A 22,828-nucleotide genomic window follows, 5' to 3' on the forward strand; every position below is an offset into this window, starting at 1 on the left:
TCCAGCCTCCGTCTCCGGGTTGGGCGCGGGCGAACAACCACGCGGGGCCACTGAGGAGGCTGCCGGTTTATTGGGGGGCCGCGTCCCCCCACCCCACCCCCGCCAGGTGGGTGGGGGCCGAGCGGCCGGTCCTCGGGGCTGCGCGGTGCGGTGTGGGGCATCGGTCGTGGGGAGCAGAGGCTGGGGCAGGGGTGGCGAGTCAGCGTCGGGCGGAGACGGGTCAGGTCCTGACTGGACATCCCCGCCGTCACGGAGAGACGGGAGTGGGGGCCGCCTCGTGGACTCAAGGGCTTGGCCCTGGGGTCTCCTGCGCGGAGTCTCCAGGGCAGTTACGAGGATCACGTCACGCACAGCTCCGCCGCCCAGAGCGGGGGCTTGCTGCTGTAGGAGCGCCGCCGGCCGGCCGCCCCGCCGGTCTCCTCGGCCGCCTCACTGGCCTCCGCGGGCTCGGCAGCCTCCGCCTCCGCCTCCCCGCCGTAAGGGGTCTCCAGCAGCTTCAGCACCCGCCGCACCTGCAGGGGGGTGGAGAGCGAGGGCAGCTGTTGGGGACCGGCCTCCTCCGCAGCCGATGAAGGGCGGGGAGCGGGGGGCGGCAGACAGCGCTTGCCTCCGAGAAGTCGCCGCTCTCAGCAGCTTCAATGGCGCCCTGTGCAATGTAGTTCCTCAGCACGTACTTGGGGTTGTTGGCGCGCATGACACGTGTGCGCTCGGCCTGCCAGGTGGCCGCGTCGCTGCTGGCCTCCCGGTCCTTCTCCAGCCGGGCCCTGCAACCCACTGGGCGTCAGCCGCGTAGCCCGGCCCGCACTGGGATTGGGGTGGGGGAAGGGGGGGGCAGGGGCACCTGTAGTTGTGGAGCCACGCGGCCCAGCGGCTCCTGTTCTTGCCGTGCAGCTCGGCCTCGCTCAGCTGCTCCAGCCGCGACTGCTGCTCCACGCGCTCCAGCTCCCGAGCCAGGCTCGCCCGCGTGCCGATGAGCGCCAGGAGCTGCGGGTTTGACTGCGCCAGCATGAGCATCATGGACAGCTGCCTGCGCAGAGCGGGCGCGTGAGGGGCCCCAGGCCGGCCTTCCCGGCCTGCCACACTGCTGTGCTCGGCCCCCCCCAGGGCGGAGCCCGGGTCCGGTGGGCGGGGCAGATGGGGGAACATGACCAGCACCCCCTGCACATGACCGGCCCGTCTCCTGCTGTTGACTCCGCCCATGGAGACCGCAGAGCTGGATCCTCCAGCTGGGGAGGGCGGCAGGGCAGCCCCTGACACCCCCTTCTCAGTCACCCTGGCTCTGTGCTCAGCAGGTCCTGCCAGCTCAGCCTCCCCGCACACCGCTGCACTAGATTCCTGCTGGCCCCAAACTTGTTGATGGGTTGAGTGTAGGCCCCACCCCCAGGACAACAGGTGTAGAAAGCCTGAGTGGCTGGAGATGGCGGGCCACACCCAGGCTGTTCCTGGGGGGCCTCCCTGGAGCAGAAGCCACCGTGCCCCACCCTGTGCCTCCTGGCCCCCCATTCCAGTGTCAGCATTGCGTCCCTTCCTCTGACTGGCGGGCCTCAGGGCTACACAGCCAGGGTCTGACCACCCATGGTTTCATTCTAAATAGTCCTCCCTTTTCTGGAAACAAATTCCTGGGAAGCAAGACCCAAGCACCCACCGGGGATCCATCTGAGGTCGGAAGGCGAGCCTCAGCTCCTCCAGGGAGGCGCACTGTGCAGTCAGCGCAGCCAGGAACCCATCTAGGCCTGGGGACTCCGGCGCAGTTGGGAAGGAGTTCAGCAGGTAGAAGGAGTTTGTGAAGTCAGCCCCTGGAACACAGAGCTGCTCAGGGCACCGCCCTGTCGCCAGACAACCACACGTGTTCATCCAGCATGTGTGTGGAGCCCTGCTGGGCGTCAGGCCAGGGGTTCCTGACGCCCCCACCCCCAGCCTGTTCTCAGTGCCGCCAACTTGGTCCCCACTCTGAACCTGACAAGTCACGCTGTCTCCCAAGGCCTCCAAGGCCGGTCTCTTCATTGGTGACCTGAACAAACAGTCCAGGCGCTGAGGCCGGCCCTGGCCCCCATCGTGGTCAGCGCCTTCAGCACTGCACGCTCTGGGAGCTGCAAGGTTGAGACAGCAGAGGACCTGAGAACAGGCATGTCGTGTGGTGTCCTTGGCCTGGCTGGCTAAACCAGTGTCACCATAACCCCTAAGGAAACGGCCAAAACCAGAGGAGGAGTGGGGAATCAGAATGGTGTACACAAAACCCACCGAAACACGAGCGTGGTGACAGAAATTGAGGGACAAAAATGGTGTAAGACAAAACAACGAAGCAGTACAAATTCTTCCTTATCTGCAGGTACTTATAAAGTAAGTGGACGAGGGAGCTCCCTGGTCCCGTGGTTAGCAATGCGCTTTTACTGTCAAGGGCGTGGGTCAGCCCCTGGATGGGGAACTAAGATCTTGAGAGGATGCCCCCCCCCCCGGCCCCCCCGGCCAAAGTAAACGGATTAATGTCACTATTCAAAGAGCAAAGACCAGCAGGATGGATACAAAACACGATCGGATGACAGTAAGACACTGAAGACACTTCAGCTTAAGGTGAAAAGATGGAAAAAATATAGCACACAAATAGTAACCTACAGAATTGGGTGGCTGTGCTGCCATCAGGAAAGTAGACTTTATGAGCACTTGACAAGGAGGAGTGTTAGCTATGGGTGAGTCAGTTCAGCAAGAAGATAAAACAATCAAACAAGAGCCCCCAACACACAAAGCAAACACTCGTAAGACTGAAGGGCAAACACACGTTTTGGCTGTGCTGGTCATCCCTGTAGTTTGCGGGGCTTCTCTAGTTGCGCAAGGGCTTAGTTGTCCTGCGGCAGGTGAGATCTTAGTTTCCCGACAGACGATCAAACCCATGACCCCTGCATTGGAAGGCAGATTCTTAACCACTGGACCACCGGGGAAGTCCCTGAATACATGTTAAAGAAACTGTACTCCAATGAACAACAACAAAAAACAACTGAAGGGCAGAGTCGAGCAGTTTTGTAGGAGCTGGGATATCAGCACCTGACCCCTGGACAGAAGGTCAACAAGGAAACAGTGAACACCAAACACAGCTCTCCACCCAAGCTCTCAGCTGCATGTTCTCCAGGCCATAAAATTAGTACCCTGAGAATACTGGTGTATTCTGCAGCCACAATGGAAAGAAGCTAGAAGTCACAAATGGAAGGAAAATCAGAGGGTGAGATGGTTGGATGGCACCATCGACTCAACGGACCTGAGTTTGAGCAAACTGGGACAGGGAAGCCTGGCTTGCTGCAGTCCATGGGGTTGCAAAAAGTCAGACACAATTTAGCAACTGGATAACAGTGTTAAAATTAATCAACTACTGGGTCTAAAAAGAAATCACAAGAGAAATGAGAAAACACTTGGAGGTATGAACCAAAAGCAGCAGAGCTCAAAGGGAAGTTTATAGGTACGTATGTCTGAACTGAAAGAACAGCGCGCTCATCACCAGAAAAAAACGTAACTGTATGTGCTGGTGGTCTCGTGTTGCACGTGTCACACAGTCATGTTGCACACCTGAGGCTTGTAAGATGCTACACATTAGCTACTTCTCAGTAAAAGCACTTCAAATCAGTAACCTCATCTTATACCTAAAGAACTAAGAAAAGAACAAGACCAAACTTAACAGAAAGAAGATGAAAGCAGAGATAAACAGAGAATAAAAGTGAGAGAATGAGACCAAAATTGGTTCTTCAGAAAGATCAGTAAAACTGATGAAATTTTAGCTAAACCAATAAAGAAAAAAATTGACTTTATTGACTACACCAAAACCTCTGACTGTGTGGATCACAATAAATTGGAAAATTCTTAAAGAGATGGGAATACCAGACCACCTGACTTGCTTCCTGAGAAATCTATATGCAGGTCAAGAAGCAACAGTTAGAACTGGACATGGAACAACAAAGTGGTTCCAAATTGGCAAAGGAGTATATCAAGGCTGTATATTGTTGCCCTGTTTATTTAACTTCTGTACAGAGTACATCATGAGAAACGCTGGACTGGATGAAGCACAAGCTAGAATCAAGACTGGCAGGAGAAGTATCAATAACCTCAGCTATGCACATGACACCACCCTTATGGCAGAAAGTGAAGAGGAACTAAAAAGCCTCTTGATGAGAGTGAAAGTGGAGAGTGAAAAAGTTGGCTTAACACTCAGCATTCAGAAAGCTAAGATCATGGCATCTGGTCCCATCACTTCATGGCAAATAGATGGGGAAACAATGGAAACAGTGAGATACTTCATTTTGGGGGGCTCTGGAATCACTGCAGATGGTGACTGCAGCCATGAAATTAAAACGCTTGCTCCTGGGAACAAAAGCTATGACCAAGCTAGACAGCATATTAAAAAGCAGAGATATTACTTTGCCAACAAAGGTCCGTCTAGTCAAAGCTATGGCTTTTGCAGTAGTCGTGTATGGATGTGAGAGTTGGACCATAAAGAAGGCTGACTGCTGAAGAATTGATGCTTTTGAACTGAGGTGTTGGAGAAGACTCTTGAGACTCCCTTAAACTGCAAGGAGATCAAACCAATCAATCCTAAAGGAAATCAGTCCTGAATATTCATTGAAAGGACTGATGCTGAAGCTGAAACTCCAATACTTTGGCCACCTGATGTGAAGAACTGACTCATCTGAAAAGACCCTGATGCTGGGAAAGGCTGAAGGCAGGAGGAGAAGGGGACGACAGAGGATGAGATGGTTGGATGGCATCACTGACTCAATGGTCATGAATTTGAGCAAGCTTCGAGAGTTGGTGATGGACAGGGAGGCCTGGGGTGCTGCAGTCCATGGGGTCGCAAAGAGTCAGACATGACTGAGCGACTGAACTGACTAACTGAAAACAATAAAGAAAAAAAGTAACAGCAACGATATCATTACTGATTAGACAGAAATAAAAGACTAAGAGGACACTATGAATAATAATCCAGATAACTTAGATGACAGATTCCTAAAAACATAAATTACCAAAACTGACTCAGGAAGAAAAAGAAAATCTCAATAGTCCCATAGCAAGTAAAGAGATTGTAAACTTCCTGACATATGAAAAGTCAGGACCAGAGGGCTTCATGGTGAATTCCACCAAACATTTAAAGAAGAGTTAACACCAATCCTTAGACTCTTCTAAAAAATAGGAGGAAACATTTTCTAACTCATCTCATGAAACCAGCACTGTCTTGATACCAAAGCCGAACAAGGGTACCAGGAGAAAAGACAGTCACAGATCAGCATCCCTCGTAAGCACAGGCAGAGAAACCATGAGAAAAGACAGTCACAGAGCAGCATCCCTCATAAGCACAGGCAGAGAAACCTCAGCAAAACCCTAGAAGGACCACGTATGTAGGATTCACCCCAGCATGCAAGGGCGCCTGTGTGTCCCCTCCCAGCTTCACACCTGGAGACCCAAACCTCAGGGGGATGGTGTTTGGAGACGGGGCCTTTGGGAGGTAGGTAGGAGGGTGCAACCCTGCTAGGGGCTCTGTGTTCCTGCTCCCACTTTGCCCTGTGAGGACGCAACCAGCAGATAGCGTCCCGAGGCTGGATGTCCAGCCACGAGGCTGTGAGAAGCAGCACACCTGACTGACGCACAGTGTGAAAGCACGCAGCAGCGGATAGAAGGGGGTGTGCTCTACCGAGAGGAGTCAACATGTGAACTGGCCGGTGGCTCATGGCACACTCGTGCAAAGGATGCTTTCCCCAAGGGCGCCCGGCCGGCCACTTGTGCTGGGCAGCACTGGGCCTCCAAGCCGGATCAGCCAGGAAGTCACACACACCCTGCAAAGGCAGTCCCAAAGGACGGGAGACGGGGACCCAGCCAGCCACGGCCCATGAGCAGCCTGCCCCCACTCACCGGTCAGGTGCATGGTCTCCAGGAGCTGGGCCACCAGGGCGCCATCGCCCTCCTGCTCGGTCTGCACGAGGCCCAGCTTCCGGCGCATCTTCTGCAGGTAGTGCCGGCCGAACTCGGCGTCGAACTCCTCTGCCAGGATGGCCTCGGCCAGCTCGAGGGGCAGCGCGGGGTCCAGGGCCTCGGCCAGCTTCTGCAGGTTCCACTTGCACACCTCGGGCTGCTTGCTGTACGAGTAGCGCCCGGCGGTGTCGGAGGCATTGCACACGTGATCGGGGTCATACCTGCCGGACAGGCAAGAGTGGGTGGTGCCTAAAGGGACCCACCGAGGGACCCGGGTGGACACCGCAGTCCTGCCCTGTCCCACGGGGCCCTGCAGCCTCACCTGCCCCTTCAGCCCACTTTCTACCCAAGAGTGGACGGTGCTGGTTAAACGCTTCTGTGCTAAAGCCCTCTGGGGGATTCCTGCTCTGGGAATGGCTAGCTGACCAGGCCTTGCTGAGAATCAAACACTGAACAAAACCTTCACGAAAGCAGCCATGCAGGCCTATGATGCCGTGCCTCCCCGGGGGCTGATGGCAGGCAGCGGGACGCCCACCTGTCCAGGAAGCCGAAGGGCCCGTAGTCGATGGTGAGCCCCACGATGCTCATGTTGTCTGTGTTGAGCACGCCGTGGCAGAAGCCCACACACTGCCACTCAGCCACCAGCCGGGCCGTGCGCCGGGTCACCTGCAACAGGACGGCCACTGCTACTCCCTCCGGGCCCGGCCCCTCCCCGAACCACCTGTGCCCGCTGGGCCCGTCTCACACTGCGCGACTCCCGGGGGGCCTGCCCAGTATCCTGTCCTGACTTGGGAAGAACGCCCGAGGACATGTGACAAGGAAACCCCCCACACACACACACCACCGTCTCTTATATACTCACTATTCTGGCTTTTACCCAAACCAGAGAAATCAGGGAACCCTGACATTCTCATGATACAGGCCCCCACGTGGGATGACCATGTCAAAAGAAGGAAGCAAGTCTCCACATTATCAGGCAAACCCGCCCCAGGTCCAGCCTCACCGGGGGCTGCAGGGGACGAGGCTCCACCAGCCCACCTGGGCAGCCAGGGCCCTGCCGGCCCTGCCGCCCTGCACCCAGCCAGGAGGAGCCCTGCGAGCCGCAGGTGTGCCCGATGGCCTTGTGGCCCGCTGAGCAGCCCACCCACAGCTCGCCTTCTGAGGCCGCGGGCGCTGTCTGCGTTGGACGGCACCACGCTCGGCTTCACTGACCAAGAGGCCAGGCTCAGGCCGCCACCTTGGGTGTGAGTGGAGCCTCAAGCCTCCCCGGCACTGCCCGCGTGACAGATGGGAAGACACTGCCTGGAGGGTCTGGGGAGGGGCCAGGCCTCCCCAGCATGTCTCTGCACATGGCCCCCGGGTGCAGGCCGGGACCGACACGCTGCTCTGTGCCCACTTGCGGGGGCACCTGCACGGCCCCTGGGACCACGCCTGAGAGTTCTAGGGTGCATTCAGCCCTGAGCCAGGACAGTCAGTGTGTCCCCCAGTCAAGAGGCTTAGGGGTGTGTGCTGGGGGCGACTGTGTGCACAGGCCCCATGTGGGAGACCCAGCACCCGCCAGCCCTGACTTCCCCCAAGATCTCTGCACGGCTCCTCAAGGCTGCTCAAATAGGGGTCCGTCCCAGGACCCTGACCCTCAGCATCTGAGAAGCTAGCCCTGGGCCAAGCCAGTGGGTGGTGATGAGGGTTTGGGACAGGAGGGGACTCAAGAGGGCAGGACACCCAGCGCCCACCCTCAGGGGGCAGCCCCCACTGACCTCCCGGAAGAAGGCGGCGTGTCTCTGCACGTGGTCCCCGGGGTGACAGGCCTGGATTTCAGGGTAGAAAGTGCTGATGACGTAGTCGAGCATCTGCAGTCGGATGTCGTCCCTCCCCACGCTGGGGCCCGCCCGGCCCGTGTGCTCGTCTCTGGGCTTGAAGATCTCGAAGGATCCAAACCTGGAGGGGAGACCCATGTTGACCACAGGTTAAACATGACGCCTCCCCTCTTGAGTGAGGCGGGAAGGGGGTTGCTGCCAGCGCTCGTGGCCAGAGCAGTGGTGAGTGGGGGACAAACCATACAAACACGGCCGATCTTCAGGGACACAGGATGATATGGGGCGCCTCCCAGGGCACATGGGGCGGGACAGCACGGCCGCCCTGCGGGGACGAGGGGATCCGTGCTGTCTCATGGGGGGAGGAGGCCTGTATTGGGGTGAGCTGGGGTCAGCAGTGGGGCAGCTGCACCCCCAGGGGGCAAGGCAACGTCCAGAGCCAGGTTTGCTGGTCACATGGGCCGACTACCAGCAGTTCGTGGGTGGAGGCCAGGGGTGCTGCCCGACAGCCTACGCGACACAGACCAGCGTTTAGCAGACTGTCTGGTCCAGCTCTGGGGGCCCAGCACCTCCACCCCAGAGACAAAGGCGAAGCCAGAGACGGCTGAGCCATGGGGTTGGCTGAGTCCCCTGATCCCCAAGACTGCCACAGCTGCCTCCTGGCGACTGGCTTTGGGTGGCTGGTACCGAGTGCTCGATTCCAGACAGCTTGGTGACCGCGAGGACTCACAGGCCCCCAGCAGCAGAAGGCCTCCACTCGGCGGACGGGGCCCTGGGAGCGGGCGTGCTGGGCGTCACGGCCACTCGTCCAGCCACGCAGGTGAGGCCATTTTCCCGGCGTGCCTGATGCAGCCCCTGGTCATAGACCCCAGGTCGTGGCTCCAGGCTCGCTGCCCGGCCCCTGGCCTGGGGACGTGAGTGCACGGGCCTTACCTGAGGAACGTGGGGGCCAGGCGCAACACCACGGCGCACGGCTCGGGCCGGGGGTTCCCGTCGTAGAAGGCATCGCGCACGACAGTGGACTGGGATGAGACGCAGGAGCCGGCCCGCGTGGTGGGGACACCCAGGTGGAACATGGCCTCGCTGCACAGGAACTCGCGGATGCTGGAGCGCAGCACTTTGCGGCCGTCCGCCTGTCTGAGGTCAAGCACAGAGGTCATTGCCGGGCCCCGGCAACACAGCTGCAGGCCGAAGGGACTGCAGGAAAGCCGCTACCGGCTTCTGAAAACCAGCCCCCGAGCAGCTCTGCTGTCAGCGTAGAACGAGTCTGTTTTGCGTGACCCCAGACGCCGTGCCCCTAACGTCCTGCAGGTCTATATCCACAGCACGGGTGCCAGCCTGCCGTGGGAGCCGAGTCCACACTGAAGACGGGGAGAGCCATTCCCTGGGTCACACGCACGGTCACACGCACACTCGTGCCTACAGTTCTGTGTCTAAGAATTTACTTTGTAAAAAACACAGCACAGACACAGCACCGCTTGCGGTGGGGGGAGGACTTCAGTCCACCTTGGGCAGCTCCGAGTGACTCGGACGTTCTCTTCTTATCCTAAGCTGACATAATTATTATTTTAAATAGACTTTATTTTCCTAGGCACTGTTAGGTTCTCAGCAAAAGCTATCAGAAGGCAGAGATTTCTCATATATGCCCCAGCATCAGCGTTCCTCCCAGACAGGACATCTGTCAGTCAGTGAACCCACACTGACATGTCCTCACCCCCAGAGCCCATGTTTACATCAGGCTTCACACTTGGTGTTGCCCATCCTGTGGGTCTGGACAACTGCCCAGACGGGGATCCACCGTGACCACAGGGTCACACAGAGAAGTGTCACTGCCCAAAGTCCTCTGTGCTCCACCGAGCCATCTCTCCCCTCCCAACCCCCGGTCCTTTTACTGTCTCCAGAGTTTTGCCTTTTCCAGAATGTCATAGTGTCACAGATGGAATCATACTGTGTGACCTTTTCAGATGGACTTTCTTCACTTACTGATAAGCATCCAAGTTTCCAACATGTTCCTTAATGGCTTGATGGCTCATTTCTTTTTTTTTTCTTTCTACTCTTTTGCTGAATAACATTCCATTGTCTGGAATTACCTATTTCACTGTCTGTTCTATCTGTTCACCTTGAAGGACATCTTGGTGGCTTCCAGGTTTTGGCAATTAGGAATACAGTTGCTGTGAACATCCGTATACAGAGTTCCATGTGGACACATTTTTAACTCCTTGGGGTAAATACTAAGTCGTATGATTGCTGGATCATATGGTGACAATGTATTTGGCTTGGTAAGAGACCACCAGTCTTCCCAAGCAGCCAGACCATTCTGCACTCCCGGAAGCGATGAACGTGCTTCCTGTTGCTCCGCGCCCTTGCTAGCATTTCGTGTTGTCAGTGTCCTGGAACTTGGCTGTTCTCATGGGTGTAGTGCTGTCTCACTGTTTTAATTTGCATTTTTCTGATGACACATGATGTGAAATATCTTTCCATGTGCTTAGATGCCATCTCTCTATCTTCTTTGGGGAGGTGTCTAGCAAAGTCTTTGCCCCATTTTAAAATCAGTTCGTTTTCTTATTGTTGAGTTTTAAAAGTTCTTTGTATGTTTTGGAAAACAGACATTTATCAGACATGTCTTCCACAGGGATTTTCTCCCAGTCTGTGGTTTGTCATTCTCCTGACACTTTCACAGAAGTTTTACATTGAATAAAGTCCAGCCTATCATTTCTTTCATGGATCCTGTCCTCTGTGTTGTATCTAAAAAGTCATTTCCATACCTGAGGTCATTCATATTTTCTGTTTTATCTTCTAGGAGTTTTAGTTTTGCATTTTGTGTGTAGGTCTGTCATCCAGTCTCACTTAATTTTTGTAGAAGGTGTCAGGTCTGTGTCTAGATTCTCTCTCTTTTTAATGTGGACGTCCAGTTGTTCCAGTTCAGTTCAGTCGATCAGTCGTGTCCGACTCTTTGCGACCCCATGAACCGCAGCACGCCAGGCCTCCCTGTCCATCACCAACTCCTGGAGTTCACCCAAACCCATGTCCATTGAGTCGGTGATGCCATCTAGCCATCTCATCCTCTGTCGTCCCCTTCTCCTCCTGCCCTCAATCTTTCCCAGCATCAGGGTCTTTTCAAATAAGCCAGCTCTTCACATCAAGTGGCCAAAGTATTGGAGTTTCAGCTTCAAAATCAGTCCTACCAATGAACACCCAGGACTGATCTCCTTTAGGATGGACTGGCTGGATCTCCTTGCTGTCCAAGGGACTCCCAAGAGTCTTCTCCAACACCATGGTTCAAAAGCATCAATTCTTTGGCACTCAACTTTCTTTATAGTCCAACTCTTACATCCATACATGACCACTGGGAAAACCACAGCCTTGACTAGATGGACCTTTGTTGACAAAGTAACGTCTCTGTTTTTTAATATGCTGTCTAGGTTGGTCATAACTTTCCTTCCAAGGAGTAAGCGTCTTTTAATTTAATGGCTGCAATCACCATCTGCAGTGATTTTGGAGACCAAAAAAAGAAAGTCTAACACTGTTTCCCCATCTGTTTGTCATGAAGTGATGGGACCAGATGCCATGATCTTCGTTTTCTGAATGTTGAGCTTTAAGCCAACTTTTTCACTCTCCTCTTTCACTTTCATCGAGGCTCCTTAGTTCTTCTTCACTTTCTGCCATAAGTGTGGTATGATCTGCATAGCTCAGGTTATTGATATTTCTCCCAGCAATCTTGATTCCAGCTTGTGCTTCCTCCAGCCCAGCATCTCTCATGATGTACTTTGCATATAAGTTAAATAAGCAGGGTGACAATATACAGCCTTGACGTACTCCTTTTCCTATTTGGAATCAATCTGTTGTTCCATGTCCAGTTCTAACTGTTGCTTCCTGACCTGCATACAGGCTTCTCAAGAGACAGGTCAGGTGGTCTGGTATTCCCATCTCTTTCAGAATTTTCCACAGTTTGTTGTGATCCACACAGTCAAAGGCTTTGGCATAGTCAATAAAGCAGAAATAGATGTTTTTTCTGGAACTCTCTTTTTTGATGATCCAGCAGATGTTGGCAATTTGATCTCTGGTTCCTCTGCCTTTTCTAAAACCAGCTTGAACATCTATCTGGAAGTTCACGGTTCACGTATTGCTGAAGCCTGGCTGGGAGAATTTTAAGCATTGCTTTACTAGCGTGTGAGATGAGTGCAATTGTGTGGTAGTTTGAGCATTCTTTGGCATTGCCTTTCTTTGGGATTGGAAAGCTGTTCCAGTACAATCTGTTGAAAATACTATCATTGCTCCATTGGACTGCCTTTGCCCCTTTGTCAAAGACCCATATTTATGCAGGTCTATTTCTGGGCTCTCTGCTCTGTTCCACTGATCTATCCATTCTTTGGCCAAAACCACACCCTCTTGATTACCACAGCTTTAGTCAGTCTTGAAGTGGGGGCGGTGCCAGGCCTGACTTTGTTCTTCTCCCTCAATATTGAGCTATTCTGGCTCTTCTGCCTCTTGATAAAAATTTTAGAATCATTTTGTCAATTTCTACAAGATAACTTGCTGAGACTTTAATTGGGGTTGCATCGAATCTACAGATTGAGTTGGAAAGAACCGACATCTTGGCAATATTAAATCTTCCTATCCATGAACATGGAATGTCTTTACGCTGATTTAGTTATTTTTTTATCAGTCTTGTAGTTTTCCTCATAGAGATCTTTTGTTAGATTCACACCTAAGTATTTCATTTTCAGCAATGCTAATGTAAGCTGTTTTTAATTTCAAATTTCACTTGTCATTGCTTGGCTATAGTACAGTAGTGGCTCTGTATCCCGCAATATCGTTGTAACTGCTCTGAGCCCACTTTGGTCCATTCTTTGAGATTTTCTACGTAGATGTCCATTTGCAAACAAAACAGTTTCTATTTCTCCATCTTGATGTGTGTGCCTTGGTTTTCTTACCTTGTTGCATTAGCGAGGACCTCCAGGGTTGCTGAGAAGCAACGGTGAGACGGAACGTCTTTGCCTTGTTTATGATCTTAGTGGGAAAGCTCTGAGGTTCTCATGATGAAGTAGATTTAGCTGTAGGTTTTCTGTAGAAACTCTATTCCTCTCTATTTCTGATTTATCACGAAGAGTGTTAGAGTCTGTCAGACGCTTTTCTACTTCAACTAATATATGATTTTCCTTCTTTAGCCTGTTGATCTGATGGATCACTTTGATTGATTTTTGCATGTTGAACTAGCACTGCATACTTGGAATAAATCCATTTGGTGGTGATGGATAATTCTTTTCAAACATTGTTGAATTTTATTTGCTAATGTTTTGTTGAGGAATTCTTTGTCTGTGTTCATGAGGGATCTTGGTCTATAGTTTTCTTGTATTGCCTTTGTCGAGATCTGGTATCAGGACAACGCTGGACTCAGAATGAGTCAGGGATTAGTTCCTCTGCTTCCATTCTCTGAAAAGAGTGGCGTAATTTTGTCCTTAAATGTTTGGTAGAATTCACCAGTGAACTCATCTGGGCCTGATGCTGTTTTGGAAGGCTACTAATTGATTCAATTTCTTTAATATATACAGGCCTATTCAGATTGTCTATTTTTTCTTGCGAGTTTTGGTAAATTTTGTCTTTCAAGGAATTGGTCCTTTTCATCTAGGCTAGCAAATTTGTGAACATAGTACTGTTCAAAGTCTTTTAATTTCCTTTCAATATCTATACGAATTGTATGATCTTCCCTCTTTGATTTCTGGTATTAGTAATTGCGTCCTAACTTTCTTTCCTAGTTAGCCTGGATAGAGGCTTATTGATTTCATAGATATTTTCAAAGAGAAAGCTTCTGATTTCACTGATTTCTCCTCTATATTTCAATTTCATTGATTTCTGTTCTCATTCTTTTTATTGTTTACTTTGGAAAGCAGCTGTGCTCACCACTATACCACCAACACACACAATGTTTGTGTTTTTTTTTTTTTTTTTTGCTTACTTTGGATTGGATTTGCTCTTTTCTTTGTAGTTTCCTAGGTGGACACTTAAATATTGGTTTTAGATCGCTTTTTTTCACTCACTGCTTTAAATTCTCTTCAAAACACTGCTTTCACTGTACCCCACACATTTGATATTTTTACTTTCATTTAGTTCAAAACATTTAAAAATGTCTCTTGGGATGGTGGCTCAGATGGTAAAGAATCTGCTTGCAATGCTGGAGACTCAGGTTCCATCCCTGGGTTGGGAAGATCCTCTAGAGAAGCGAATGGCTACCCACTCCAGTATTCTTGCCTGGAGAATTCCATAGAGGAGCCTGGTGGGTTACAGTCCATGGAGCTGGAAAGAGTCAGACATGATGAAACAACTAACATGCATTATTTAGAAGTATGCTGCATAATCTCCAAGAATTTGGGGTTTTCTAGTGATCTGTTGGGAGAGGGCAATGGCAACCCACTCCAGTACTCTTGCCTGGAAAATCCCATGGACGGAGGAGCCTGGTGGGCTGCGGTCCATGGGGTCGCTAAGGGTCAGATATGACTGAGCGACTTCACTTTCACTTTTCACTTTCATGCATTGGAGAAGGAAATGGCAACCCACTCCAGTGTTCTTGCCTGGAGAGTCCCAGGGACGGGGGAGCCTGGTGGGCTGCCGTCTATGGGGTTGCACAGAGTTGGACACGACTGAAGTGACTTAGCAGCAGGAGCAGCAGCAGTGATCTGTTACTGATTTCTAGTTTGATTCCATTGTGGCCTGAGAACGGACACTGTATAATTTCTATTTTAAAAAATTTGTTAAGGTGTGTTTTATGGCTTAGAATGTGGTTTATCTGGATAAATGTTCCATGTGGGGCTGAGAATATGTATTCTGTTGTTAGATGAAGTAGGCCTAGATGTTCATTGTATCCAGTTGATCAATGGTGTTAATTGAGCTCAAATGTGTCCTTATCAATTTTCTGCCTGTTGGCTCTGTCCATTTCTGATAGAGGGGTGTTGAAGTCTCAACTATGATAGTGCGTTCCTCTATGCCTCTCTGAAGTTGTCAGTTTCTGCCAAATGGCACTCTGATGCTGCTGTTTGACACATATACCTTAAGGATGGGCTTCCCTGATAGCTCAGTTGATAAAGAATCCGCCTGCAATGCAGGAGACCTTGGTTTGATCCCTGTGTCAGGAAGATCTGCTGGAGAAGGGATAGGCTACCCACTCTAGTATTCTTGGGCTTCCCTTGTGGCTCAGCTGGTAAAGAATCTGTCTGCAATTTGGGAGACCTGGGTTCCATCCCTGGGTTGGGAAGATCCCCTGGAGAAGGAAAAGGCTACCCACTCCAGTATTCTGGCCTGGAGAATTCCATGGACTGTATTGTCCATGGGCTCACGAAGAGTCGGACACGACTAAGCGATTTTCACTCACTCACTCACCGTAAGGATTGTTCTGGCGTGTTGGCCCCCTCTTTATCCCTAGTAACTTTCCTTACTCCAAAGTCCACTCTTTCTGGATTTAATATGGCCACTCCTGCTTGTTTTTGGATTAGTGTTAGCATGGTACACTAGTATCCATTTATTTTTAATCTACAAGTTTTCATATCTAAAGTGGGTTTCTTATGGACAACATAGAAGACTTTTAAACAATTCTTCTGACAGTATCTTGTTTTAATTAGTGCGTTTAGATCAAAACGTCTAGACCAAAGTGTTTTCCTTTCACTCTCTTCTTCCTTTTTCTTTCCTTCTTCCTCTCCCCGCCTCAACCCCATCTTTTGTGGTTTTAATTGAGCATTTTGTGATTCTATTTTCTCCTTTTTCACTAGTTCTCTCCTGGCGTATCAGTAATACTTTTTTGTGTTTTGTTTTCTTACTCTTTGAAAAATGGCTGCCCTGGAGTTTGTAATACACATTCCCAGCTAATCCAACTCCACTTGCAAGTACCACAATACTACTCCGTAGGTAGTACGAGTACTTTATAACAACATAATCCCAACCTCTTCCTCCCACCCCTTATTCCATTTGGTGTCATGAATTTCACTTACACATAACCAAATGCCTTGTTTCTACTACTTTAAACTATTACCTGTTATATCAGTTAAGATGAAAAGTAAAGCTTTTATTCTACATTCACTTCCTTCTCCTGTGCTCTTCCTTTGATTATGTTGATTCAAGTTCCTGACCTGTATCATTTTCATTCTCTACAAAAAACATCTTTCAACATTTTTTGCAAAACAGATCTAATGGTAACAATTTCCCTCAACTTTTGTTTGAGGGAGTCTGTCTCCTTCACTGCTGAAGGATAATTTCACAGGGCACAGAATTCTAGGTGGGTGAATTTTTCCCCCTTACTCCACTTTCCTTTGCTCGCCTGGCTTTTGAGAAGTCAGCAGTCATTCTAATCTCTGCTCCTCTGTAGGTGAAGTGTTTCCTTCCTCTAGCTTTTTTCACTTTTATTTTTGCTTTTCTGTAGTTTGAAAATTATAAGCCTAGGTGTAGTTTTTTTGTTTGTTTTTTGTAGGGGGTCAGGTAGCCATTTATCTTGCTTGGTGCACTCTGAGCTTCTTGTATCTGTTTGGTATCTGGTATTAATTTGGGGAAATTCTCAGTCACTACATTAAATATTTCTTTTGTCCCCTTTTTCCCTCCTGGTATTCCTACTGCATGCTACCTCTTTTGCAGCTGTCCTGTAGTTCCTGGGACAGTGAGAACTTTTCAGTTTTTTTCTTTGCATCTTTGTAGGTTTCTCCTGAGATATCCTCAAGCTCAGAGACTTTTCCTCATCTGTGTCCAGTCTAGTAATATGTCCATCAGAAGCATTCTTCATTTTTGTTAGTGTTTTTACTATAAACCTCTAGCACTTCCTTCTGGTCTTTCTCAGAACTCCCACCTCTCTGCTCGCACTGCCCATCTGCTCTTGCATGCTGCCTACTCCATCCATTAGAGCCTTTGACATATTAACCACAGTTACATCAAGTCTTTGGCCTGATAGTTCCGACACCTCTGCCACGTCTGAGGCTAATTCTGATGCTGGCCCTGTCGCTTCCAGCTGTGTTTTCTGCCTTTCAGTGTGTTCTGTAATTTTTCTTGATAACCAGGCATGTGTTCAGGGCAAACAGAGCAGCTATAAGCAGGCCTCTGTGGTGTGGTGGTGGGCTACAGGTACTGGGTGGAGGCCTCAGACCGTCAGTGCAGCTGGGCGTCTGGACCGAGAACATCACACGCGCTGTTCAGTCTCCCCTCTGCCAGAGGCTGCAGCTGGGCCCTTCCCCTTCCCCAGGTCAGTTAGGCTCTGAGATGACCCCAGCAGGGCAGCCTCGGGTTAATTAGCTCCCCCTGAGGGCAGGCTTGGTAAGAACACGGTGCTCCTGTGAACTTCAAACGGCTCCATTTCCCCACTCCTGCCAGAAGCACAAAGGGATTTTCTACCAGCATTCACTGTGAGGACCTAGTAGAGCTCCAGGAGATAAAACTCAGCGAAGCGCAGGGGCCCCTTGTGACTGGGGCCCTTGGGGTTTTAACTGGCTTGTCCACACTGAGCCTCCAGCAAACCATCACTTGCAGGGCAAGTGCTCCTGGAGACACCTGCTCTGGTGATGAAAAATTCTCTGTCTTTGCCTGTCGGTCTCTCCAGTCGGGGCGGGGTGGGGGGTGGGCAGCGATTTGCCCTCTGACCTCACTTTTCTTGCAGATCTAAGAAGACTTGTTGATTTTTCAGTTTGTTCAGCTTTTCACCCATTAGAATGGAGTGACGATATCCAAAGTTTCTTACTCTGTTTTTTTTTAAATTAAAGGAAAGTCACAGCAGTGCATGAGAACGGCTCGCCTGCACGAGCCGTGTCCTTAGCCCCTCCCTGTAAGGTGAGGGGGCTGGACACCTCGACCTCCAAGAGCCCCCAACCAGCAAGCAGCCACAACAAAGTGAGTTTGGATCTCTGCCCTTCGGAGTTGGGCCTAGGACCCTGGCCTGGCCCAGGGCACAGAAGCGTCCAAGCACTCCCCCAGCAGGAAGGCACTTGAGACAACTTAGAAAATTCTCTAGGAAAAACAAACTCTGGGCTCACTTCTGTCTCACCTGCCAAAGGACAGAGACGCTGCATGAAGGTGCCTGGGATGCACCTCTACCCACGTCCTCTGCAGGGAAGAGGCCAGTATGAGCTTGAGGTGCTGGGGCATACGCCTAGAGTGGGACCAGGGGTCAGCAGAGACCTCCGTGGGCCTCCACACGGCGTGGGGACCACCTCGGCCTCCTGCCTCACCCTCACCCGGGAGGGCTTATTCCAGGTGCGACTGACACCTCTAGAAACCAGGCTTGACGTCACCCCAAGGCTGTCTGCAGGCTGACCGCACCTGCCTCTGGTTGGTGAGACTCAACACACAGCGGCATTCCACTCACCCCCTGTGGTCTGTAATCTGTCCTCAGATGTCACTTCACCCCCACCCTGGCCTATTCAGCAGGAAGCCAGCACTGTTCAAGCTAATTGTGGATTTGGTAAAAAATGATCCGGAGAACAGGCAGGCTACCTCCTTGCCCAGGGCGAGGTGCCCAAAGCAGAAACCAGAACCGTGTAATGATCACACAGCAAGGGCACAGGGCCTTCCCTAACCCTGCCCCCACAGAGAAGGACACACGGCAAGCGCCTGCACCTGCCATCCTGAAACCCCAGCCCCCATGGAGGCAAAGGCAAGGAGCCACCTGTCCCTCCACCCCCAGCTCACACCTGGGCACTCCAGCAGCTGCTGGCCTAGGCCACTCACACCACTTCAGATGTTAGCCTCTGTGTTGTTGAGGGAGGCTGGGGACCCCAGGAAACGTTGGAGCTGGTGGGTGGGCACAAGCCTGCGAACAGTCAGACAGCCCCTTTCTTTCAAAGGACTTCAGGTCTGGAAACAGACTTATAACCCAAGTCTTCAAATATTAAAAGCAACTTCCAGCAGCCTGTCACTCTCAAAAAAAATTTTTTATAACAAATTGTCAAAACGAACACAGGAAGTTGAAAGATGCTCATACAATGTGCAAGCCCCAGTGTGAGGCATTCACACATGGTCAAAGGTGCAGACAACTCTCAGCAAGTTGTTCCAGGGCGGTGGTGGGGGTGCCAGGCTGAACTCAGGACGTCTCAGACACAGAAAGGTTTGAAGGCTGGGGTGTGAGGAAGAACCTGAGGACCTGAGGTGGAGCTGCTACAGAAGGAGGTGGGGGCGGGTTCAGTACCTGGAAAGAGGGGCCAGACAACAGCCACACTTTCAGAATGTCTTTGAACATAAAACTCCAAGTCAGGTGTAATTCTTCTGGCCATTCAACAGGCATTTAACAGTATGGGCGGCGGATATGAACTTTTTTGTGTTAAAAGAGCAGAACAGCCTGTCAGCCGCGGGCATACAGCACAGGCGACAGCTGGGCACCCTGCCGGGTAGGGCTGTCAGGATCCGGACCCAGGCCGGCAGCACGAGCCCCCAGAGGAGCACGGACAGCGCCCACCTCACTGCGCCCTCAGAGCAGGGCTGGCCCCAAGTGCTCGGAGTAAGTAGGCATCCGCGGTGCTAACTGTGTGGGAGGCAAGCCGACGGCCCGGTCAGCATTCCGACGAGGCCTTGAGCGCCGGAGCGCTGGCAGCCCCGCGGGGCACGCAGTAAACACGAGCGTGTCACGCGCAGAACTGGCTCCGAAGTCCGTGGGTCGTTTATCAGAACAGAGCACGGGCAGCGGCCAGCGCGGCGGGATCAGACGCTCGGCCCGACCTGAGAGGCCGCAGGGCCGCACCGTGCCAGGCGGGTGCGCGGGGGCGCTCAGGGGCGGCCAGGAGCCGCGCTCAGCTCCCGGCCTCTCGTCCGGGCCCCGGGCTTGGGCCTCGGCCCGGGCGCGCCTGCCCAGCTCGCTCTAGGGTCCCGGGCCACACGCCTCACCCGCGGGCGCACCCCCAAACGCACCTGGAGAAGGGCGTGGGCCCCGCGCCCTTGAGCTGCAGCTCCCAGCGCTCGCCGGCCTCGGTGCACACCTCGCCCAAGTACATGGCGGCGCCGTCGCCCAGCTGCCCGGCGAACTGGCCGAACTGGTGGCCGCAGTAGCAGTGCGCGGCGGGCTCGGCGCCCGGCAGCAGCGCGTTGCCGCTGAAGAAGAGCGCGGCCTCGGCCTCGCGCGCCTCGCGGGCGGCGGCGGCGGCGGGCGGCGCGCCCAGGCCCAGCAGCGCCAGCGCGGGCTCCGACAGCGCCACGACGCGCGGCCGCCGCAGGGGCTCGGGCCGCGCGCGGCTGAAGCAGGCGCCGGGCACGGGCCGCGGCGCGGACGGGGCGCCCTCGGGGCCGGGCGGCGGCGTCTCCACCGGCAGCGCGCGCAGGGCGCGGTTGTCGAAGCGCAGCCCGGCCAGCCAGCGGGGCGCGGGCTCCATGGCGCCAGCCAACGCGGAGCAGCAGGCGGACGGCGGGTGGCGGCCGAGGGGCGGCGGCCAGGCGCGGGCGACCGCGAGCGAGGCCGCTAGCGCTGCGCGGAGCGCGGCCATCTGAGGCGCTGCGGCGGCGCCGCCCCGAAAGGAAGTCCCGCTGCCCCGGAAGCCCCGCCGCCCCGACAGGAAGTCCCTCCCCGGGCTCGCCTCCCGGTTGCCCGGGCCGCGCCTGACTGACAGGGATGCTGCAGTCCGTGGGGTCGCACAGAGTCGGACACGCCTGAGCTGAACCGGACGCCCGCGGAATGCTGGCTCTGACTGGTTGCGCCGTCCGCCCGCCTCCTTCCCAGGTCCTGCCTGGGGGACCGCGAGGGCCCGGCCGGACCCGGGGGGAGCGCGCGACGGGGACTGCCCCGCGCCACAGCGGCAGGTCCTGGAGGTCCGCCCTGGGGGACTCCGGCCCGTCCGGACTGAGCGCTCCGGGCCGGTGACCGTGCCGAGTGACTGCCCCAGGGGACCCTCGGGGTGCCCCGCAGTTCTGCGTGAAGCAGGACCAGCTTTGTTGGGGTCTGGCCCTTGAGTGTCCTTTGCCCACCGCACACAGGACAGGGGGGAAAGACGGCGGCGCTGGTCCAGATCTGGCCGGAAGTCAGGGGTCAGTTTTGGGCCTGGAAGGCCCCGTGGTGAAGCCGAAGCCGGGGAGCGGCCGCTTCCTCCTCTGGCGGGCCGGCGCCTCTCCTCCCGCTGCCCTCCCCCGGTCGGGAGCCGGCGCCCCGCTGTCCCGCTGCCCCTCCGCTTGCCTGTTCGGCCTCCCTCCGGTCACTCAGTGCTTTTCCTTGGCGCTTCTCCTGTTTCTTGTGTGTCTTTCTCCTCACCACGCTCTGGGAGGGTAGCAGCTGTTCTGATCGGGGCTGCAGTTCCCCCAGAAACACCCCCGTGGACGCCCAGGAGGCTGGGGCGGGCGCGGGGTGGGAAGGGCCAAGCCTGGCCTCGAAGGGTCCGCCCCAGGTGAGGAGTTGGGGTCAGTGTGCAGAGTGACTCCGGGGTCCAGTTCAGAAGAGCCTTGCCTGGAGCGGGTGGTCCTCGGAGGGGTTCCAAAGCCCCCGCTCACCCGGGCCCAGAGCAAAACCTGAGACCTGGACAAACTCCAGAGCGCCCTCCTGTCCGGGCCACTCTGTCCAACAGCCCCGATCCACATCGGACATGAGGGGCTGCCCGGAACTGCCTCCGGGGGCCACCGCACAGTTCCCAGACCTCCTGTGACCCCCCGCTCTGCCCTGCCGGCTCCACCCCCTCCAGCTCCGGTCCCCTCTGGGAGAGGAGCAAGGATGCTACGGTCTGCCTGGACGACTGGGACAATGTGGTGAGGGTCTGGCAGGTGCTCGGCACCCAGAGTTTCCTCCTACAGCCCGACAGCTTCCCTCCCCCCTGGGCCCACCTGGGGTCTTCTCACCTGGCCTGCGGGCAGAGTCCTCCGTGCCCAGCCTTCTTCCTAACTGCCTGAGAGACCAACCTGAGCTCCCCATCTTCCTGACCTGCCTCCTGCCCCCGCCCTCGCCCCGCCCTGCCCACACTCTGGAACCTGGTGGGCCTGGGTTTTGAGAGCCTGTGGGTGTCAGGCTCTGTCTGTCCTGCTGGCCGCACACAGCAGAGGGAACATCAGGTTGGTTCCAGTGGTCCCAGCAGGTCAACCCGGGAGCGGCAGTGGCCCTCCCCGCCCTGCAGCCTTGACTCTGCCTCCCCGTTTGGCCACATGGCCTCTGGACCTTCCTAGTCCGTCCTGTACAGGTGGGTCCATGTGGCCCTGCTGTGTGGAGCTGAGCAGGCCCCTTCCTGGGCCCTCTCTGTAGAAACTCAGCCAACAGGCAGGTGCACTGAGTGAGGCCGGGCCCGCCTAGGCCTGTGGGCCCCCCGTTGTTGGTGCCCCTGTGTGGCCCTGACTGCACCCTCATTATGGACCCTGGCCCCCTGGGCCCCCAGACCCCTGGGAGCACCTTCCTTTCCTAGAGGGCAGACTGGCAGCGGTAGGCCGAGAAGATGGGTCTCTGGGGCCTCAGCCTTCTCCCCAGCCCCCAGTCTGGAAAGCATGTCAGCAAAACGGGGTGCTTGTGGGCAGGGGGGTTGTCAGCAGAGCCCCCAGCCCCCCAGGCACTCACCTGTGGCCGAGGACAGGCCGAGGGGCGGCCAGTAAAACTGGTCCAGGAGGTCCACACGGTCATCGCAGCGGGCCCGCAGCGTGTGGCTGTCCGTGTCCGGCAGGTCCACCAGCAGCGTGGTGCACAGGCCAGGCTGGGAGGCCAGGCCCCACGTTTGCTCTGGCCCCAGCCAGGGGCCACCCGTGGGGGGGGGGCCCAGCTCAGGGGTCACCCGTGGGGGGACCCAGGCTCAGGCTCAAGGGTCACCCGTGGGGGGACCCAGGCTCAGGCCTGTTGCACTGGCCACCCCTGGCCTGTCCTGTGTTCTCTGACGAGGTCCTGGGACCCAGTCTCTAGTTCTGCCGGCGCCTCTCAGTCCAGCCGCTCCCCGCCCCCCCCGCCCCAGTCTCCACTGGCTGTGCCCCCTCACAGAGGAGCCGGGTGGGCAGGGAGGCCAGCACCTCCTGTACGAGCGCCTGGGTGGGCGCACAGGCCCCTCTCCTCCAAGTACTTGTCATATATTTGAAAGATGAAACCTTGTTGCTTTTCTGCTTGTCAATGTAACACAGACTTGGGTTGGATACATTAAAATTCCCAGGGTGAAGATTCAAAGTAA

At 54.4% G+C, this 22,828-nt stretch overlaps 1 protein-coding gene across 1 annotated transcript; it reads right to left on the reverse strand.

The window, feature by feature from the left end:
* Positions 1-51: 51 nt before the first annotated feature.
* Positions 52-20,343, reverse strand: SELENOO (selenoprotein O). Its single transcript, XM_070371398.1, has 9 exons — positions 19,626-20,343; positions 8,694-8,897; positions 7,704-7,884; positions 6,482-6,612; positions 5,887-6,167; positions 1,646-1,796; positions 842-1,027; positions 608-764; positions 52-512 (listed from the first exon to the last, which is right to left on the reverse strand). The coding sequence occupies exons 1-9, from the start codon at positions 20,192-20,194 to the stop codon at positions 330-332; spliced, it is 2,043 nt and encodes a 680-aa protein (XP_070227499.1). The 5' UTR covers positions 20,195-20,343; the 3' UTR covers positions 52-329.
* Between the last annotated feature and the right edge of the window lie 2,485 nt (positions 20,344-22,828).

Source organism: Bos mutus, chromosome 5 (assembly GCF_027580195.1).
Source record: "Bos mutus isolate GX-2022 chromosome 5, NWIPB_WYAK_1.1, whole genome shotgun sequence".
Lineage (NCBI taxonomy): Eukaryota > Metazoa > Chordata > Mammalia > Artiodactyla > Bovidae > Bos > Bos mutus.